Source organism: Hypanus sabinus, chromosome 20 (assembly GCF_030144855.1).
Source record: "Hypanus sabinus isolate sHypSab1 chromosome 20, sHypSab1.hap1, whole genome shotgun sequence".
Taxonomy (NCBI): Eukaryota; Metazoa; Chordata; class Chondrichthyes; order Myliobatiformes; family Dasyatidae; genus Hypanus; species Hypanus sabinus.
Window position 1 is genome coordinate 41033554 of NC_082725.1, and position 20880 is coordinate 41054433.

Here is a 20880-nt window from a genome sequence, read left to right on the forward strand (position 1 = left end):
CTTTTCAAACTAATAGAGAAAAGAAAAGTTTTTAACATTTTTTTGCTGAAAAGTACATTTGGCTGAATAATGTTGATGATAACCTTTCAATGGAAAGATGTGCTGATGGACAGATTTTGACACATCTCATTTCAGCTCCACCACTGCAATCACCATTAAACCCATTACAGTGATGGAAGGCAGATGCTCATCTCACTTACTTTCTTCAGTCAGAGGAAAAGTGACTGCATTTGTTTGATGCTTTAAGGAAAGGCAACTGCTTAACTTTCAGATAAAGTACAATAACGCTAAAAAATCAAACTAATTTTATTAATCATTGTTAACATATCAATTTGTTATTAAATCTATATTTTTTTCTTAGAATACATAAACCTCTTTGAATAGATTATAAAGCATCCCTGCCTAACATTGCCTCCCTGCCTAGCTCTGAGATTGGGGAGGTCAATAAAGCTTAGATCAGCAGAGTTTTGAATGAGCAAAGGGACAGACTGGGATGAAGTACACTGCTAAGACAAAATTAGCATGATTCAGTCCATTATGTCCAAAATTGAATTCGATGATGATTTATCACATGATTCTTTTCCTCCCTGACAAAGCCTTACTGCAGAATGATACCGTGATTTAGTCAAGTGGACCTACACAGGTTGGACTAAACAGAAAGCAAATTTCACTCTAAAGGGTGGTTGGTACAGAAACCTCTCATGATGGAGTTTCAGCTGTTTTTTTCCAAACATAGATATAGTTAGCATGGGTGAGCATTGGACAGCAGTTAGCTTTACCATGGCTAACCAAAATGTTAATACCCTCCCTATTTCCTTCTTCCACAATGCATTGCCAGGGAGAATCCAGTTGAATGGATCATTGACTTTGGTAATGCTGCATCCTATTTCAATATGCCTGATTTTGCACAAATCCAGGAAATGTAGCAGTTGGGCTGGGTGCTAATATAGTGTGGAACTCAAAGGGTATCCGGAAAGGAAGAGCTATACAGTTTGGAATGAGTGGTAGCATGGCAGAGTCTACAAGGGTGAAAGGGTTGGATGCATTGATCAGATTTAACAACCAGAAATCGAACATTGGGGCAGTAATCACTGCTCACTGGAGTGGGAGCCTAGTAGGGGTGATTGGAGTGAAAATCAGCCACTGGAAATAATGGAAGAGTGGGCTGGCCGACAGACAGGTTATCAGCATGGGGTTGGCATGTTTGATTGATGGGTAATTGCATTATTGCGATGGGCAGATCAGAACTTGGTAGATGGTTATTTGATGGAGGAAGTTAGTTCCCAGATCCTTAGAGATAAAGTCAAGTGAGAGTCACAGGCTGAACAAATGGGAGTAATGGTGGTGGTGGGGGTTGGATATTGCAGGACAATTCAGATAAATAGAATGTAAGGTAAATGTATGATATTAAAACAGGAATGAGAGCACTAGATATGCAAATTCTATCTGACCATACAAGTTCCCAGCTGAGCAGTTTGTAGATGTGCCTGTTGTTAATATATTCTGGTTGCAACACTGGCATATTCAGTAACATGAGAAAATCTGCAGATGCTGGAAATCCAAAGCAACACACACAAAATGTTCAGCAGGTCAGGCAGCATCTATGGAAATGAGTAAACAGTCGACATTTCAGGCAAAGACTCTCTTCATCAGGACTGGAAAGGAAGGGGAAAAGTCAAAATAAGAAGGATGAGGGAGGGGAGGAAGAAGCACAAGGTGGCAGATGATAGGTAAAACCAGGAAAAGGTCAGAGGTTGAAGTAAGTAACTAGAAATTTGACTGGTGAAACTGAAGAAGGGCTGGAGAAGGGGGGATCTGATAGGAGAGGACAGAAGACATAGAAGAAAGGGAAGAGAGGTGATGAGCAGGTAAGGAGATAAGGAGAGAGGGAAATCGGAATGGGGAATGATGAAGGAGAAGGGTGGGCATAAGTACCAGAAGCTCAAGAAATCAATGTTCATGCCATCATCTGAATATGATCTCATTACAGCAGTAGATATCGCTGACATATTGGAATAGGAATGGGAAGTAGCAATGAAATTGGTGGCCAGTAAGAGATCTCACTTTTTGAGGGAGTGGAATGAAAGTGGGTTTCTCCGATATATAGCACGAAACACCAGGAGCACTGGATACAGTAGAGGAACCCCAACAGACTCACAGATTAAGTGTCTCCTCACCTGGAAGGACTGTGTAGGGCTTTGAATGGTAGTGAAGGAGGAGGTGTAGGTGCATGTGTGGCACTTGTTCTGCTTGCAAGGATAAGTGCCAGGAGGGATATCAGTGGAGAGGGACAAGTGGACAAGGGAATCGCTTAGGGAGCAATCCCTGCAGAAAGTGAGAGGAAGGGAAAGATGTGTTTGGTGGTGGTATCCCATTGGAGATGGCATAAGTTATGGAGAGTTATGTGCTGGACGTAGAGACCATTGGGGTTGTAGGTGAGGAAAAGAAGAACCCTATCCCTGGTAGGATAACTGGAAGATGGGGTGAAGGCAGGTGTGTGCGTAATGGAAGAGCTGAGGGCGAGGGCAGAATTGATGGTGGAGGAAGGGAAGCCCTTGTTTGAAAAAGGAGGACATTTCTGCAATGAAATGTCTCATCCTGAGAGCAGATGCCATGAAGACAGAGGAACTGACAGAAGGGAATGGCATTCTTTGCAAGTGCAGAGTGGGAAGAGGTAGAATCCAGATGTCATTGGATTTATAATAGATATCAGTAGATAGACTGTCTCCAGAGATGGTGACAGAGAGATCAAGAAAGTGGAGATGGTGTCAAATATGGATCAAGTAAATTTGAGAGCAGGGAGGAAGTTGCAGGCAAAGTTGATGAAATCAATGAACTCAGCGGGAAGCAGCACCAATGCAGCCACCTTTGTAACTTAGGAAGAGGCTGTGAACAATTCCAGTGAAAAAGCTTTCACATAGCCGATGAAAAGGTAGGCATAACTGGAACCCATGTTAGCCCATGGCTATCCCTTTGGTTTGAAGGTGGGAGGAGCCAGAGGAGAAATTGTTGAGGGTGACAGCCAGTTCAGAGGAGAGTGGTGGGGGAGTGGAACGGGTTGGGTCTGTTGTCCAGAAAGTAACAGAGAACTTTAAGACCCTCCTGATGAGGGACGGAAGAGTATATGGGCTGGACATCGATAGTGAAAAATGAGACCATCAGGGCCGGTGAACTTAAAGTCATTGAAAAGATCAGGAGTGAAGTGTCTCTATTTGATAACTTGAGGAAATTAACCAGGTATGTTCTGACTCAAAACTACAGGACAAATCCAATTCAGGTAACTCCTCTCAATCATGAGTAAAGTGATAGAAGCTGTCACCAACAGTACTATTACATAACACATACCTGCCAAGAGCTGACTTACCAATGCTCAGGAATTTCCCAGGACCACTAGGCCTCCCAACATAGTCCAGAGTTCTCAATTCTAAAGGTGGAATTAGAGTTAAAACCCTTGACAAAATGGCAGAGGGGGACATAAAAGGCATCGGACATCAAAGGGAAAATGCTCCACTTGCACAGAGGAAAATGGCTGTGGTTATTGGACAATTACCCTTGAGTGATTGCCCACTTCCAGCTTCTTCATCATTGACCCTTCATTCATCATTAGGTCAAAAGTGGGATGTCTTGGACGATTACATTAAGTTCAGTTCATCAACATGTGAAGCACTGCTGCCTGAATGCAGCAAGACCCAGACAACATCCAGGAATGGACTGGTATACAACAAGCAATATTCACACTATTGCAAACACAGATAATGACTGTATCTAAGAGCAAAGTTAACTATCCATCTATGTGAAAAGGCATTAACACTGCCAAACCGCACCCCCCCCCCCATCAGCATCACCATTACCCACAACCTCATGCACCAGCTACATAAGTATCATAGCTTTGAGAACAACCTTGAGGCTGGGTGTTCTGCAGCAAGTGACTTATGTTCTGACCCCTAAGGCCTTCAAACTGAGAGTGTGACACTAGGGAGTAGTGTGATGCAACATCTTCCATCTGCTGGATGAGTGCATTTCTGACAGCTCTCAAAAAAAAAAGATCCTGCACTCTCCAGGACAAATCAGCCTACCATCAACCACCATAAACTCCTCCAACATCAATGCTCACTGGATGAGTGCACATCATCAGTAAAATGACCTGCATTTATTCACACGGGCCATTCCAAACCCATGACCTCCATCTTCAAGATAACGAAGGGCAGTGGATAAGTAGGAATATTACCACCTGCATTTTCCCCATGTGTTTGCACACTGCCCTGATATGGAAATATATTGCTGAACCTTCACTATTACTGAGCAGGGTCCCGGAGCGCCCTGTCCAACAGAGTTGTGGAAGTACCACAAACAAGAGAAAATCTGCAGATGCGGAAAATCCAAGCAACACACACAAAATGTTGGAGGAGCTCAGCAGGCAAGGCAGCAGCTATGGAAAAAAGTAGTCGACACTTCAGGCTGAGACCCTGTTGTTTTGTGGAATTGTCATCACCAGTAGGACTGCAGTGGTTAAAGGCACTCAGCATAAGCTTCTCAGGGGTTCTTTGGGTTGGGAAATAAATGTTCGTCTTTCTGGTAATGCCCACATTCCCAAAACAAACATAAGCAAAAGTCTTTAAGGCTAGAGAAGGAATTGTCTATCACACTTCGGACTTACATCCTCCTTCAGTGAGGAGGTAGGTCATTTGCCACAGAATACTAGCTTCTGACCTCTTACATACTCTGTAGCTGGTCCAGTTCTTCTAGGGAGGCACAGCTGCATGGTGGTTAGCATAATGCTTTATAATATCTACTGCAGGATCAGAGTTCGATTCCCACTGCTATCTGTAAGAAATTCGTACATTCTCCCCGTGACCACATTGGTTTCCTCCTACTTTCTAAAGATATGCAGTTAGGGTTAGTGAGTTGTGTGCATGCAATCTTGGAGCTAGAATTCTAGCAACACTTGTGGGCTGCCCAGCAAAATCCTTGCTGAAATGATTTGGTGCAAACACCACATTTCACTACATGTTTTAATGTACACGTGTTTCAAATAAAGGTAGTTTAAATCTCAGTTTCTGCTCCATCAGAATGCGGCTGTAGAGGATCTGCCAATGATGCTTTGCTTAGCAAGAGGAGATAGCCTTCTGTTTGAAGCTAGTCATTGCATAATGTATGTAGAATCTGAGCATTACTTACCAGAGAAAATCTGCAGATGCTGGAAATCCAAGAAACACACACACACACAAACATAATGCTGGAAGAATTCAGCAGGCCAGGCAGCACCTGTGGAAAAGAGTAAGCAGTCAACCCTTCAGTCCTGCAGAAGGGTCTTGGCCCAAAACGTCGACTGTTTACTCTTCTCTATAGATGCTGCCTGGCCTGCTGAGTTCCTTCAGCAATTTGTTTTGTGTGTGTTATCTGAGCATGACTTGCTGTTTACACGTCCACAGTGGAAAATTGTTCAGAATGTTGGTGCATTGATACATTGGCTACTTCATTTTTTAAGGAAATATAAATTCCTCCAGATCTCAGATTTGGCTAAAGAGCTGAATTTTAGATCAAAATGATATTCCTTAACAAATGTGGTATCAAAGAGTCTAAGCAAAATTGAAGTCAATGAGTATTAGTATCTCTTTTGACTGTGATAGTCCCTGATAATTAGAAATAATTCACCCCTGAAACATCATAGGAAGATTTGTCCTAAAGTGCTTCAAAATTGGGCCTTCATTCCATGTAAGATTGAGCAATATGATTGTTTGCAAATGATGGCATTGAGTTTACTTTACAGCCACCTAATGGCATCTTCATAAATCCTGGAAATATGTCCACTCAGAGGTAGTGAAATGGCAATGATTCACATCAATTCTAGCACCTTGGCTTTTTCCTTCAACAGAAATGAATCCAACTACTACACACTCCATTAAAAATGCCCCATTGTCTCCAACTCAAATATTTAACAATATTTCCATAGCTGAAAGCACAAATTTCAATATTCTAGAGAAAGCATTAGGCATGAGCTTAACTGGAGCAACCAATAAATATGGAGCACCAGAAACAAGCTAGAATTTAAGCATCCAATGCCAGATGTTTAATATTATGACTTCCCAGCATCTTGTAAGCACAATTGTGATGGAACATTCTTAACTCTACTGGCCAAGTACAGTCCCAACTACATTCCTGAGACGCAACATCATTTCGCACAAAACAACATCATTTGCTTATAATATCAAGTGCTCTTTCTAATATCCATTCCTTCCATTACCACAATATTAGGCATTTACAAAGCGCAGTTCAAGTGTAGTTATTACTTCAAAAGCATCTTTAAAACCCACACCTACCAACTAGGAAATTGAGAGTAGTAGGTTTATGCATGGAACACCACCTGCAAGTTATCCTCCAAGACGCACACCATGTTAACTTGTAAATAGATCACTGGTACTTCACCATCACTGGTGAGTTTCTTTCAGCTCCTCAGGAGAATTCCTTCACCAAATAGACTGGAGCAATACCAGTAACTCAACACCAAAATCTTAAAGATAAATAAAGATGGCATTTAAATCTGGACTATGCCCAGATCCTATAAGTGATCAACAAAAAACTATCAAAAGGTTGTGGTGTATATTTTTCCAATGGAGAAAACTAGAAAGAGATCTCTTCTGTGATCTAATGCATTTGCACTGATTTTGAATTGCCTTGTATAATTACCATTTCCCCAATTGGCTTTCCAATTGATTTTTCAATTCTTTCCATACTCATTCATGTGGTTTATAATATGGTTCATTCAAACACTGAAGCAATTATAGAAAGAACTTAAATGTTCAACTATGACACTGGCATAGTCTACCTTTCTTCAAATACATATTTTCAACTTTATTACCATATCACTGTTCAGTGGTAAACCTAAAATTTAGAACATAGAACAGTGCAGCACACTATAGACCTGTAGGCCCATGATGTTGCACCAACCTATAAAACTGTACTTCACAATCAATCTAACCTTTCTCTCCTACACAACCCATAACACTCCATTTTTCTTACATCCATGTGCCTGTCTAAGTATCTTTGAATGTCCCTAATATAGCTGCCTCTATCATCACCCCTGGAAGTGAGTTCCAGCAATTCTGTGTAAAACACAGTCCTCTGACATCTCCCCTAAACTTTCCTCCACTCAGCATTGCCATGCTGTGAAAAAACTGCTGACTGTCCACTCTAACTATCTCTTTCATAAACTTAGATGCCTATAACAAGTTGCCTCTTATCCTCCTTTGGTCCAAAGAGAAAGTCTCTAGCTTGCTCAACCTTTTCTGATAAGACATGTTCTTTATTCCAGGCAGCATCCTTGTAATTCCCTTATGCAACCTCTCTAAAGCTTCCACCTACTTCCTATAATTAGACAACCAAAACTAAATACAATACTCTAAATATTAGCTGAGCAGAGTTTTTAAGAACTTCAACATTACCTTGTGGTTCTCAAACTACAATATATCCCCCAACTAATGAAAGCCAACACACCATATACCTTCTTAACCACTTTATCAACTCACCTGAAACATTGAGAGATCAATAGACGTGGACCTCAAGATTCCTCTGTTCTTCCATACCATTAAGAATCTCACTATTAGCCTTCATGTTCAATCTTCCAAAGTATATCACTTCACACTTCTTGAGATTGAACTCCCAGCTAAGAGCTCTCTGCCCAGCTCTGCATCCATTCTCTATCCCAATGTAACCTACAACGACCTTTAACATTATCCGCGATTCACACAAATTTTTGTGTCAAATGCAAACTTACTAAGCTAACCTTCCAATTCCTCATCCAAGTCATTTACAAAACTCACAAAGAGGAGTGGTCCAAGAGCACATCCCTGCGGAACACTATTAGTCACTGACCTCAAGGCAGAATAAGTTCCATCTGTTACTATCCTTGGACCTCTGTGGGCAAGCCAGTTCTAAATACAAGCAGCTAAGTTTACATGGATCCCATGATTCATGACTTGTTGAGTGAGCCTACCATGGAGAACTTTGTAAAATGCCTTACTTAATTCATAAACATCACAACCACCACTCTACTTCCACCAATTTGTTTTGTCACTTCTTCAAAACTGAATCTTGAGAGGCATGACCTGCACTCACAAAGCCAATGTGACTATCCCTAATAAGACTGTGTCTCTAAATTCTGTTCCTAGATCCTGTCCCTGAGAATCCTCTCTATTAGTTTGGCCACCATCTTGAGCAAAACTTTCCTAAATTCTATCTCAAGATAAATGAAAAACATCATGTGTTTAGCATAGAGACATAACAAAAGCATCTAATTGACTACAAGGATATACAACAGTTCTGAAAAAAGCTGAAAAGCAAGGGAAACTGAGAATATTCCTTCCAATTAAAAGCCCAATGTGAGAAGGGAAGTTGAAACAAATATAAGAACTGCATCACAATGACCTAAATGATGTTTTGAATTTGTTATTTTGTTCTTTTTTTAAGAAGATGCAATTTTTTCAAGCCATCTTTATTTTCCTGAGGCTACATCATATCTAATGCTTGCATTAGGCTTGGAAATGTTTCTTAATAGTTTCTTCATTTATAGAATGAATTTAGTTAGTTTAAACTAAAGGATATAGCTCAGTATTCTCTCCTGGGTCAAGTCCAGATCCCTTTCCCCATGATTTATTGCCACTCATAAGATAAATAATTTTTAAATAACAACCAATTAAAGATTTTGAAGTGAGAACTTTGCCCAGTTGCATTAGTTTTCTTTTACTTATAAAACCATTAAAGGTCTAAATGTAACATTTTTCCTAATGAGAGGATATATTGATTGATGTCTTAAAGTTATAAATAGATTCAACAGGAAAGAGCTAATACATAGTCACATCTAGACAGGAGAAATGTATAGGTTATCCAGTGTTTATAAGTAGACTGAATGACAAAAGTACACAAAGTGTACAGGCATAAGGGAGAGATGCAGCTGTGGTGATAAATTGACCCAACATTCATGACATAGAAAGCATTTTAAAAAGCTTCAGAGAAGTGTGTGTGTGTGAGATTCAGTCTTTACCACTTTACAGTTAACTGCAACACACAATTCATGAGATTTGAATGAGTTTTACAATACCAGCTCCAGATACATGGGTGTTACTCAAAATTTGCATTCCTCGAGAAACAAACAGAAACAAGAGGTTGACTCTGTCACATCTCTAATCCCATAAGTAAGGCTAATTTTTTTCTCTCTGAAATATAAAGCATGCTGACTGTAACAAAATCATCTGTGATGGCTACTTATGGATTTTTTAAATTAATTACAAATTGTTTTGAAAAACCATATACAATTAGATACATACCATTCTGCTGAGAGTTGGTGACATATACCTGCACAATCAGAAGGAATGCTGTAATAGCTAAATGCCTCATGCTGAAAGAAATCCAAGGCATTTTCCTGAAAAAGACATTTTACAAAACAGTTACCACTGAGTTTTATCATAGGAACAAAGCTTTAATATCAAAGAAACAATAAATATTTATGGGGTTCATTTAACGGAATCATCCCAGAATGCCTCATAGTAAACAAAATTAAAATTGAATTTAAAAAGGAGAGATTTCCTAAAACAATAAAATCATGGTCATGGGTGCCTCTTTAAGGAAAGAAAGACAAAGAGGCAGAGAAGGTGAGACGACCATTGCAGGCAACGTTTAGACTGGAAGAAATGTAATCAGCGCAGCAATATTTTTAACAGCAACACAACAATACATTTAATAGAATTTGAGTTCTTTCAGTGCTGCAATGAAACAAACATGATTTTAAAGACATAAATATAAAATTATATGAATAACAGACATTGATTCAGGAAGCAATAACTAGTTGGAATCTGTAGAGGAAAGGCAGAACAGGTGTGATGGCAGAATGACTGGGGGAAATAAGGGCAATTTGAAAGCATAGTCAATCCCATGACAAGAGTATTTCATTTTAAAAACCAAAAGTTCTCAGCTGTAACAAATGTTCTTCCTCCTGAGACCCCAAGTCGTTTCTCTCTTGAGCATTTTGTGTGCTTTTAGCTTTCCAACACTTGTTGCTTCGTTTTGGATTTCCATTTTTTCTAACAAGTCACAGCAGTTCCCTCTTAGCCAAAAGGTCTGTGTTCAATCTTCATTCCACGACTTAAGCAAATTTGAGCGCGGACACCAAAGGAAGTATGTTTTTACATGCTTTTACATGCTTTATCATCAACTGGTGGAGTTTGAAACGTCGCCAACATGTAAGTCAGAAGTTAATTCGAATGGAATTGACTATCCCAGTAGGTTAACGGAAAGAGGACGGGCCAGTTTTCCTTCAGCGGTGATACCAGAAACAACTGATTGACCAGTTTATCTTTTGATTATGTTTAGGACTTCAGTGAAACGCACAATTGGGACCAGAGGCTGCGGGACTCCGAGATACCCCCCGAGATAGAACCGTTGTGCTCCGTGCAATATCACTGCCAAAAAAAAAAATCACTGGTGTAAATTTCATTGAGATGCTTTGACGAGAATCGAGCTGCATACATTTTCAGATTATATTTTAATTATGTTGCCGTTATTCCCCTGTCTGTGTCCTTTCAAGGGAACTTCGTGAATTGATTTCGAGTTATATTCGGCGAAAAATGCGACCCCTTTATCGGTAGCTAACATGTGTAATTTCTGGTCGATGTTATAATTTTTTTGCAACACAACCCGTTTGATCGTTGTTCTCATCTTGATTCGGTAAATGTGTATTCAGGTTACCTATTGCCTAAAACAGTAAGAATGTATTTGTATGAGCCTGAGTGAAGCCAGTCTGAGTCTGGCTGTATAATAAGAGCAAATGAAAATCAATTTCTTGCAGTTTCACCAAGTACTAGTTTAGTTTCCGTCCGTTGTACTGTTTGCACTAAACTGCGTGCTCCACACCTCACTCGTGGAAGAGAGTACTTTCCGCTGCATTCCGTAGACAGGACAGTGAACTGCCAGCTAATAAGAAGTAACCTTGTGTTGATAACGAAAGGAGAATTATTCACAGTGAGGACCGCGATTGGGTGAGTATATTTACGGTAAATTGCAACTCGTATCCTTCGTAGGCGCACGGACTGAAAGGAGTGTTACAATTCAATAAACTCCTTCGTGGGGAAGAACGAATCCGCATCCTTGACCTACGTTGGCAAGTGACACCCGGAGCATGAATCGCTGTAGGGTTTTACAAAGCCAGGTGTATTCGTTCCAAATAAGTACCTACATTTGGCCATAAGCCCTAATTACTTACAAGACGCGTATTTTCCTCTAGGTAAAGCTTTAAACTACAGTAGAAAAAGGATCTCCGACTTTAAGTCTTTTGGCTAATTTTACGTTTAATCAGTTTTAGTCAAGACTAGTATAAAGCCCGGCGCAACAGCATTAACTAAATCAGTTACTGGCATAAAATAAATGAAATCGCAGGCGGCTGATAAAGATTGCACTGTACAATATCATTTCAATCACGGCATACTTTATTCTGCAGAAACCCGGAGCACGGGCATTTCAAATGTCATGGTTACTCACTGCCACACCAAGGGATGTCGAGCCGTCCACTGCATGCAGCAGGTTCTTTAAACCTTGAAGCAATTGCCTCACATTAATAAAGTGCTCTCAAGCTCCTCCCCCTCGCCCGAATACCTCTCGGTATTTCCCAGTGTAAGGAGGTGGCCATCCAATTAACGAATTCTATTCGACCTTGCCTGAGTCTTGGAAGTTCGGTTCGCGAGTACTTTCAATGAAGTGACGAGGTCCAGCTGCGAACTGCTCCCTTGGCCCATCAGAACGGAATGTCCACGGAGGAAGGAATGGTTGAGAGAGTACGAATTTGCCTGACCCGTGACTCAAATATTTGAGAGAACTTCACACAGACAGTTCTGATCTGTGAACCTTGGGGGCTTTGCTGTTGCTTGCATGGCAGGTAATGGGAATGCTGATGCTTTACGCTAGAATAAGTGGGGGGGGGGGGTAATACTGCTTGCTGCTTCTTGTGCTTGGGAGGGGACGGGGACTTCGGATTCTTATGATTCATTCATTGTGGGTTTTCTTGTTTTGAGGATGTCTGTGGAGAGCAAGAATTTCAGGCGGTATATCGTTTACATTCTCTGATATTAAATTAAACTATTGAACTATTCAGTATAGGGAATGTGGAGGTAATAGGGATGCATATGCATTTGCTCAATCCATGGTTGGTAGATGGAAGGTCTGATGGTGCTGTAAAAAACTTCCTTAACAACTTGGTCCAGTGCACCTTCGTACAGTGGAACTGACAGTGTGAGTGAATATTTTAGACAGTAATTGGGTGCTGGTTAGGTAGGCTGCTTAGTTCCAAAATGTATTGGTCTTTGCCGTTATATTATCACTTCTCCCATCCATCGTACTCCTGATGTATCTTGTAAGAAGATGAAACTGCAGAGATTTAAAATGTACTATTTTAGAGGGCAAATTGTGTCCAAGTCTGCTGACAGTAGCTAAATGGCATTTTGAATTGACCATGGAATTCTTCCAGAGGTAAGATATTACTAAGTGCTGTACAACCCAAAATGCTGAGACACAGTGTTTCATCTGATATAAAGGCAGCATGCATATGGACTAAAACCATTCTGTAATTCTCCATAGCTTATCCACTGGGAACTGGAAAAATCTATCCTAGCTTCACTAGCTTTCTAACTATCAAGAACTATGAATACTTATAAATGTCCCAAAAATGAAATGTGGGAAAAAAAACAATGCAAAGTCATCAAAAAATGAATAAAACACTGTAAGTGCTGGGAATCTTAGATAATATCAGAAAATACTGGAAACCCTCTGCAGAATGAACAGCATTTATGGAAGAATAGCATGTAGTTAGTATTTCAGGCAAGAGGCTCATTGTTTGGAATAGAAAGATTGGAAAGGGATAAGTACTGGCAGTCTGACTCGTTTGTTAGCATTTTAGTTCATAAAGATGGCTTTGGGGCCAGAAAGGGGAGGTAGGGAACAGGGTCAGGGATGTGGATGAGAGAGAGATCACTCTGGAGTCTGGACCTCCTCTATATGCTTTGTTTATAAAAGCCAGTGACGTAGACAGGGTGGTGAAGTTCATGCATAGATCAAGTCAAGTCACATTTTATTGTCATTTCAAGAATAACTGCTAGTACAGTACTCAGTAAAAACGAGACAACATTTTTCAGGACCATGGTGCTACATGGAACAGTACAAAAACTAGACTGAACTACGTAAAAACAACACAGAAAAAAAACTACACTCAATGACAGGCCTACCCTGGACTGCATAAAGTGCACAAAACAGTGCAGGCATTACAATAAATAATAAACAAAACAATAGGCACAGTAGAGGGCAGTAAGCTGGTATCAGTCCAGGCTCTGGGTATTGAGGAGTCTGATGGCTTGGGGGAAGAAACTGTTACACAGTCTGGTCGTGAGAGCCCGAATGCTTCAGTGCCTTTTGCCAGATGGCAGGAGGTAGAAAAATTTGTATGAGGGGTGCGTGGGGTCCTTCATAATGCTGTTTGCTTTGCAGATGCAGCATGTGGTGTAACTGTCTGTAATGACGGGAGGAGAGACACTGATGATCTTCTCAGTTGACCTCACTATCCGCTGCAGAGTCTTGCGATCCGAGATGGTGCAATTTCTGAAATGTTGGGATGGTAAGCACAATGGATGAAGACTAGTGAGAATGAGGGCTGGTGGACCAGTAGATTCACAGGACACTCCCCACCCCCCCACCCCCCCCCCCAGGTTGGTAAGTCCAGGGATCAGATGTCCAATAAAGCAGGGAGAATTAGATCCATTGACCCCCCCCCCACCCCCAGTTAGATCGACGAGCCCAGAGTTCATGGTCTGGAGTTTGTGGTTCCGGCATCTGCTAGTACTGGGTTCAATACTGAAGATTGAACCAATGGCCAAGACTGGGGAAGCTGGAGGGTTATTGTTCATAAGTGAATTAAAGGCCCAGAGACCTGTCCCTGGATTGAGAGACTGTCTGAGTGAGTAGGTGGAGGTTAGGGAAGAAAGGGACTCGTTGTTGTTGTTTTGTTGCTCTGTGTTACTCTACTAAGCACTGTGTTCATGCTGTGTTGGCACTGGAATGTGGGGGGGAGTTTTTGAAGGCTACTCCCAGCACATCTTTAGGTTGTGCTAGTTGTTAATGCAAACAACACATTTCATTGTCCTGCATGTTTCAATATGTTAAATAAATCTGAATTTCTCACATGCTAAGCACTCTAATATGCATGTAGATATGCCATGCACACTTAAGATTATTACTGGGTTGGGAGCTGTGCTTCCCATTGTGTATTCCTCTTGAGAGCTGGAATGTGAGCCCTCTCTACAGAACTCTTAATCTTTTAGATTCCTCACAGTCATCTTTCTGGTCTAATAAAATGATATGAAACCATACATAGTATGAACGACTCTGGAGCACTGTGACAGATCAGGGATGATTAAGTATGGAGGACTTCAAAATGCTTCATTGAAATTCTAAAAGAGGTTGTGAAAAAAATACAAATTGAATCCAATAAATCCAAGAAAACCAAAATGTATAATACAAAAATGCCCAGTCTTGCTACTTCTTGAGCATTTCATTTTTTTTTTTTGCAAGGCCGACTTGCTAGCTCGATGCTCAACTCAGCACGGGTGGAAAGTGTGCAAGGAGCCAGCTAGATTTGAACCCGGGACTACTCGCCTCAAAGTCCAGAGAGGATACCACTGTGCTGCTGTGGCCAACTATGCTTCAAGTACTGCATCATAAATTTGGCAATGTGTTGCATGTGCTGTTAGTCCGAATAGGGCAGATGGTAATTATTGCATAAGTTGCCTCCAAGAAAGTCTGATGACATTGCTAATGTAGTAAATGAGAAGTAGAAGAACTAAAAGCAATTCCACAGACAGCTGCTTCTAAATAGAATTCCAGACAGAATTCTTGAAACATAGAAAAACCTACAACACAATACAGGCCCCTCAACCCACAATTCTGTGCCGAACATATATTTACTTTAGACATTATCTCAAGTTACCCATAGCCCTCTATTTTCCTAAGCTCCACGTACCTATCCAGGAGTCTCTTAAAAGACCCCATTGTACCTGCCTCCACCACCGTCACCAGCAGCCCATTCTGATAGTGGGAGTGAATATTTTGGGCAGTGATTGGGTACTGGTTAAGTAGGCTGCTTAGTTTCGAAACGTATTGGGCTTTGCTGTTATATTATCACTTCTCCCTTCCATCACACTCCTGATGTATCTTGTAAGAAAATGAAACCGCAAAGATTTATGATGTACTATTTTAGAGGGCAAATTGTGTCCAGGCCTGCTGACAATAGCTAAATGACTCTTGCATTCTGAGTCAACCATGGAATTCTTCCAGAGGTAAGATATCACTAAGTATAATTTGTCTTCCCACCATTATACTTGTTTGGATCCAATTTGAGAGTGTTTATCCCCAAGTGTGTCTCCCAAGACAAAAAGTCTGGGGCAGAAAGGGAGTGGAATACCTGAAACTTCACCAATATGCTTATGTATCATAATGTAAAATTCCTGAATTCTGGGACAGGACCAGAGCGCATGTACTAAGTCCCCTTTATCCGCCTTTCAGCACCAGCATTCAGCGGTACTTTTCAACCCTAGTCCATGTAACTTTGATGGAGTCCAATAAAAACAGTGTAGGATCTTAAACTGAATAAGGCGCACCTTCAGGTCTCTTGACATTGTTTTGACATTTTTGCAAATTTTGTCCCAATCTTTTGTCTCAAAAATCACACTCAGATCTTTTTATCCTATGCTCTTTTAAGACCCAACAGAAATTTGTCCCCGGAGGTTTGTGTTAAAGCTGAATAATAATTTGAGGCTTTATGACCTTTACCATATGCAGATGGAGCAGTAGACAGCAACTTAAGGGGGGTGGTGTGTAGAACAAAGAGTTGTACATAGCAAATAACGCAGCTGAAGTTCTCTCCAAAATTGTGATCTAGAGATAGCATACTGTTGGGTTAATTGATTAAAAAATTTTAAACTATCACCATTATAAAAGTCTCCCAATTTAATTATGCCTTTCCCTTGCCATTCCCTCCAGAAGAAAGGGGATTTACCAATACTCAATTTTGGATTCATCCAGATACTCGAGGCTTCATTCAAATATGGATTAAATTTAAATAATCTGGCTAGCTACGTCCTCTTTCTAAATGCCTATATGCTCAAGCTTTTCAGTCTGCTGTAAGCCATCCCTATAATCACCAAGGTCCTTTTCTGTAGTTAATACTGAAGCAAGGTATTCATTAAGTACCTCTGCTACTTCCTCTAGTTCCATACACTTCTTTTCCACTGTCACACTTGCTTGGTCCTATTCACTGATGTCTTATCCTCTTGCTCTTCACATACTTGTAGAATGCCTTGGGGTTTTCCTTAATCCTGTTCACCAAGGCCTTCTCGTGGCCTCTTCTGGTTCCTACTTTCATTATTAAGCACCTTCCTGCTAGCCTTATAATCTTCTAGATCTTTTTCATTACCTAGTTTTTTGAACCTTTCGTAAGCTTTTCTTTTCTTCTTGACTAGATTTTCAACTACCTTTGTACACCACGGTTCCTGTACCCTACCATCCTTTACCTGTCTCATTGAAACATACCTGTGCAAATATCCCTGAACATTTGCCACATGTCTTACATGCATTTCTGTGAGAATATCTGTTTCCAATTTATGCTTCGAAGTTCCTGCCTGATAGCCTCATATTTTCCCCTTACTCCAATTAAACATTTCCCTAACTTGTCTGTCCCTATCCCTCTCCAATGCTATGGTAAAGGAGATAGAATTATGATGACTATCTCCAAAATGCTCTCCCACTGAGAGATCTGACACTTGACCAGGTTCATTTCCCAATACCAGATCAAGTACAGCCATTCCACTTATAGGCTTATCTAGAAAGTGTGTCAAGAAACCTTCCTGGACACACCTAACAAACTCCGCCCCATCTAAGCACCTTGCTGTAGGAAGATGCCAATCAATATTGGGGAAATTAAAATCCCTTATCATGACAACCATGTTATTACTGCACTGTTCCAGAATCTGTCTCCTTACCTGCTCCTCGATGTCCCTGTTACTATTGGGTGGTCTATAAAAAACGCCCAGTAGAGTTATTGACCCTTTCCTGTTTCTAACATCCACCTCAGAGACTCAGTAGACAATCCCTCCATGACTTCCTCCTTTTTTGCAGCCGTGACACTATCTCTGATAAGCAGTGTCATGCCCCACTTCTTTTGCCTCCCTCTCTGACCTTTCTGAAACATCTAAAGCCTGGCACTCTAAATAAACATTCCTGCCCCCTGAGCCATCCATGGCCACAACATCATAGCTCCAAGTATTGATCCACGCTCTAAGCTCATCCGCTTTGTTCATAATACTCCTTGCATTAAAATAGACACATCTCAAACTATCAGTCTGAGTGCGTCCCTTCTCCATCACCTCCTATCCTCCCTCTCACACTGTCTACAAGCTTTCTCTATTTGTGAGCCAACTGCCCCTTCCTCCTCCTTTTCAGTTTGGTTTCCACCCCCCCCCCCCAGCAATTCTAGTTTAAGCTCTCCCCAATAGCCTTAGCAAACCTCCCTGCCTGGATATTGGTCCCCCTCGGATTCACATGCACCCATCCTTTTTGTACAGGTCATGCCTGCCCCCAATGATCCAGATATCTGAATCCCTGCCCCTGCTCCAATCCCTCAGCCAAGCATTTATCCTCCACCCCACTCTATTCCTATACTCACTGTCATGTGACACAGGCAGTAACCATGGGATTACTACCCTTGTGGTCCTGCCTCTCAGCTTCTTTCCTAACTCCCTGTAGTCTGTTTTCAGGAACTCCTCCCTTTTCCTACCTATGTCATTGGTACCAATATGTTCAATGACTTCTGGCTGTTCACCTTCCCACTTCAGGATATCTTGGACATGATCAGAAATATCCCAGACCCTGATAGCTGGGAGGCAAACTACCATCCATGTTTCTTTTTTGCATCCACAAAATCGCCTGTCTGCCCCCCTAACTACCATCCTCTTCCCTTCCCTACCCTTCTGAGCCACAGGGTCAGAAATTTCAACTCCATTACCTCTGTATTGTCTAAATAAATTCCACTTTCCTCACAGTTATTTACGTGATCCACAGTGCAAATGCCGTTTAAAACCAACACCAAGCTGTAAAATATCAAACGTTCCAATGTTGCTAAGATGATTTACAGAACGATTTAGTTATCATCATGCACAGTGTCTTTGTAGCCTGTTTTATTTTAACCTAACTCTTCTAAATGTTAGACTTCTGAGACTGCAGATGCTGGAACAACAATCTGCTGGAAAAACTCTGTGGGTTAAGAAGCATCTAGAGAACAGTAATTGTCAGCATCTTGAATCTAAAGCCTGACTCTAGACTGAGCAATAAATTCTGAAGCAAGATTTCAACTCGAAATATCAACATATCCTCTCCTCCCACAGATGCTGCTCAACCCACTGACTTCCTCCAGCAGATTGCTTGTTACTCCTCTCTAAATGTTATTTCCATAAGTGTCAAGAGTTGGCAATTAATTAAGACCAGATGATATACAAGCAGTGTTAGGCCATTTGACCGATCAAGTCTGCTCCACCATTTCATCATGGCTAATCCGTTTTCCTTCTCAGCCCCAATCTCCTGCCTTCTCCCCATATCCCTTCATGACCTGATCAATCAATAATCTATCAACCTCTGCCTTAAATATACTTAAAGACTTGTCCTCCACAGCTGCCTGTGGTAAAATGATAAAAAAATACTTACAGCATAGAGAAGTCTCTTCTCTCGGAATTCCCAAGCTTTTGGATGACCTAGGAACTTTGATGTTGCAGTGTTAAATTTTTTTCTTTTCAATGTGTTGCAATCCATTCCATTTCATGGTTTTACACATAGTATACAAAGTTCTGCTGTGTCTTCATATAGAACTTTGTTGGGGTCATTCAAAGCCAGGTTTGGCAGTCAGATGCCACCTAGTTTCAGAATGTACCATAAAGAGGTCAAATATTCTACAATGTGGATGAACCATTTGTAATCTTTGTTTTAGAACAGGTTACAAAGAAACAACACATTTGTTGAATGTTCTCCTATCATCCTCCAACTCACACAAATATTCACAAGGTCATTATCCATGTAGTCAACCAAAGAAATAACTTTATATTATGCTCATATATATCAGCCCCCATGTTCATATTTATAATCCCTGACAGGTCATTTAAGCTCTTTCAATACTGTATATTGAGTTCCATGTGCTCTGTCCTTCACTGCCTTTCAGCTCCAGGTTTACACAGCTTACATTCTGACAATTCAGTGCTTTCACCTTTGGAAAACAGAGTGCAAAGAGACTGGAGAAAAACAAGAAGGATGAATAGATGTTGGTATTATCAGAGATGGAAAATTTAGACTTGTTAAAGATCACCATTCTTCCTCTTCTCCTTACCAGCCACCTGTAGGCTTAAACAACCACTATAAGATCAGAATCCTACACTATATAACTATTTTCAGTAGCTGTCAGAAAACTGATAGATACCAGAGTGGCAACATACTCAGAATATGTTGAAGTATATAGGATATGACTTGAAAACTCGCAAAGTTTGTGAAGATATATTGACCACCGCATTAATATTCCCATTGCCATGCTTGAGTCTCATCCAATAATTACTAGGGCTGGGTAGTGAAAATGCACCTCAGGGACTGAATCCCTGTACCTTTTCAGATCACCAAAGGAAAGAAGACCAAGCTTTGAAAAAGTAGCAAAGTATCTCATGAAAATTGATTTTCTTTCAATATTGATTTATTGTAAACCCTCCTCTGGTGATGTCTTAGTACTGCAGAAAGAATGTCTTGCACTCTTTACTTTACACTCTCTCCAGATAATGCAAAATTTATGGAATAGAGAGAGATAACAATGAAAGGGAAAACATAAAGACCTTCAATATAAGCCTTCATTTTTGCAGAACGCAGAGCAAAATGTGATATATCTCAATTATTAGAGAAAATTAAGCTGCTCTTTACATTGCTCCTGGGCAATGAATATCATGTATATTATAAAAGAAAGCTTTATTAATAATCAAGTATTTTCTTCTTGGCTTTAGCAGATTGTTCTGTTGTTGAGCTCATTGCGTACATATCTCTGCAGAATCTGGCAGATCACTTAAGTTCCTTCAGTACTGGATACTGAAATCAGATATTGGATAATGGATGTGTTTCTCACTTACTGCCCATTACACCACGGGTGTTTAGGGCAGCAATGAAGGTTCTCCATCTCTGGCAGTGTTCAGGGCTTCCTTCATCATGTCAGTAGCTCGGTTTTCACTACTGACAGATATGTAAATCTTGAGTGGAAACTCATGAATACCGTCACACGCAGGTGTAGAAGGAATCTTCATTGATGTGTCCATAACAAATTTGTTTTACCAGTCAGGGTTGTTAGCCCCTGAGCTAAACCTCCAAACCTGGACGACAGTGGGCCACTCTTAGTCTGACCTCCACTCCTTGATCCATTTAACATGGGTCACCCTACCAAAAGCCAAACCATAAAGCCCTGACTCCAGCCAACATAGCTGCCAGGTCATTGAGGCATGTGAGCCTCCAAGCCATGACAAGGTTGTGATCCTCTTGGAGGTCACACCCATAGCCACACTATACCACAATCTGATCCTGATTACACCTTCCCCATGTTTCCATACTTGCTTATATCCTTTCTCTGATTTTTACTGCAAGGTCTAACATTTGAAAACAATTAAGCATCTATCCTGCTCTTGCAACTGTATTCTCACCTGAACCTACTTATCCCTTCAAGATCATTCTGCTTGTTAAGTGACTAATTTCCACCATCTTCAATTTCTCCCTTCAACTCTC

General features: G+C 40.8%; 1 protein-coding gene across 2 annotated transcripts in view; it reads right to left on the reverse strand.

The window, feature by feature from the left end:
* LOC132378452 (collagen alpha-6(VI) chain-like) overlaps positions 1 to 11885 on the reverse strand; it is a 116304-nt gene extending 104419 nt beyond the window's left edge. Inside the window, exons 1-2 of one of the 2 annotated variants that reach the window (XM_059945377.1) lie at positions 11701 to 11885; positions 9324 to 9418 (exon numbers count right to left, since the gene is read on the reverse strand). In XM_059945377.1, coding sequence (XP_059801360.1) covers positions 9324 to 9418; positions 11701 to 11783 — 178 coding nt within the window. In that variant the 5' untranslated portion in view covers positions 11784 to 11885. Of the gene's footprint in view, positions 1 to 9323; positions 9419 to 11529; positions 11598 to 11700 lie in introns of those variants that run through there. The other variant, XM_059945378.1, reaches the window with a different exon arrangement.
* Between the last annotated feature and the right edge of the window lie 8995 nt (positions 11886 to 20880).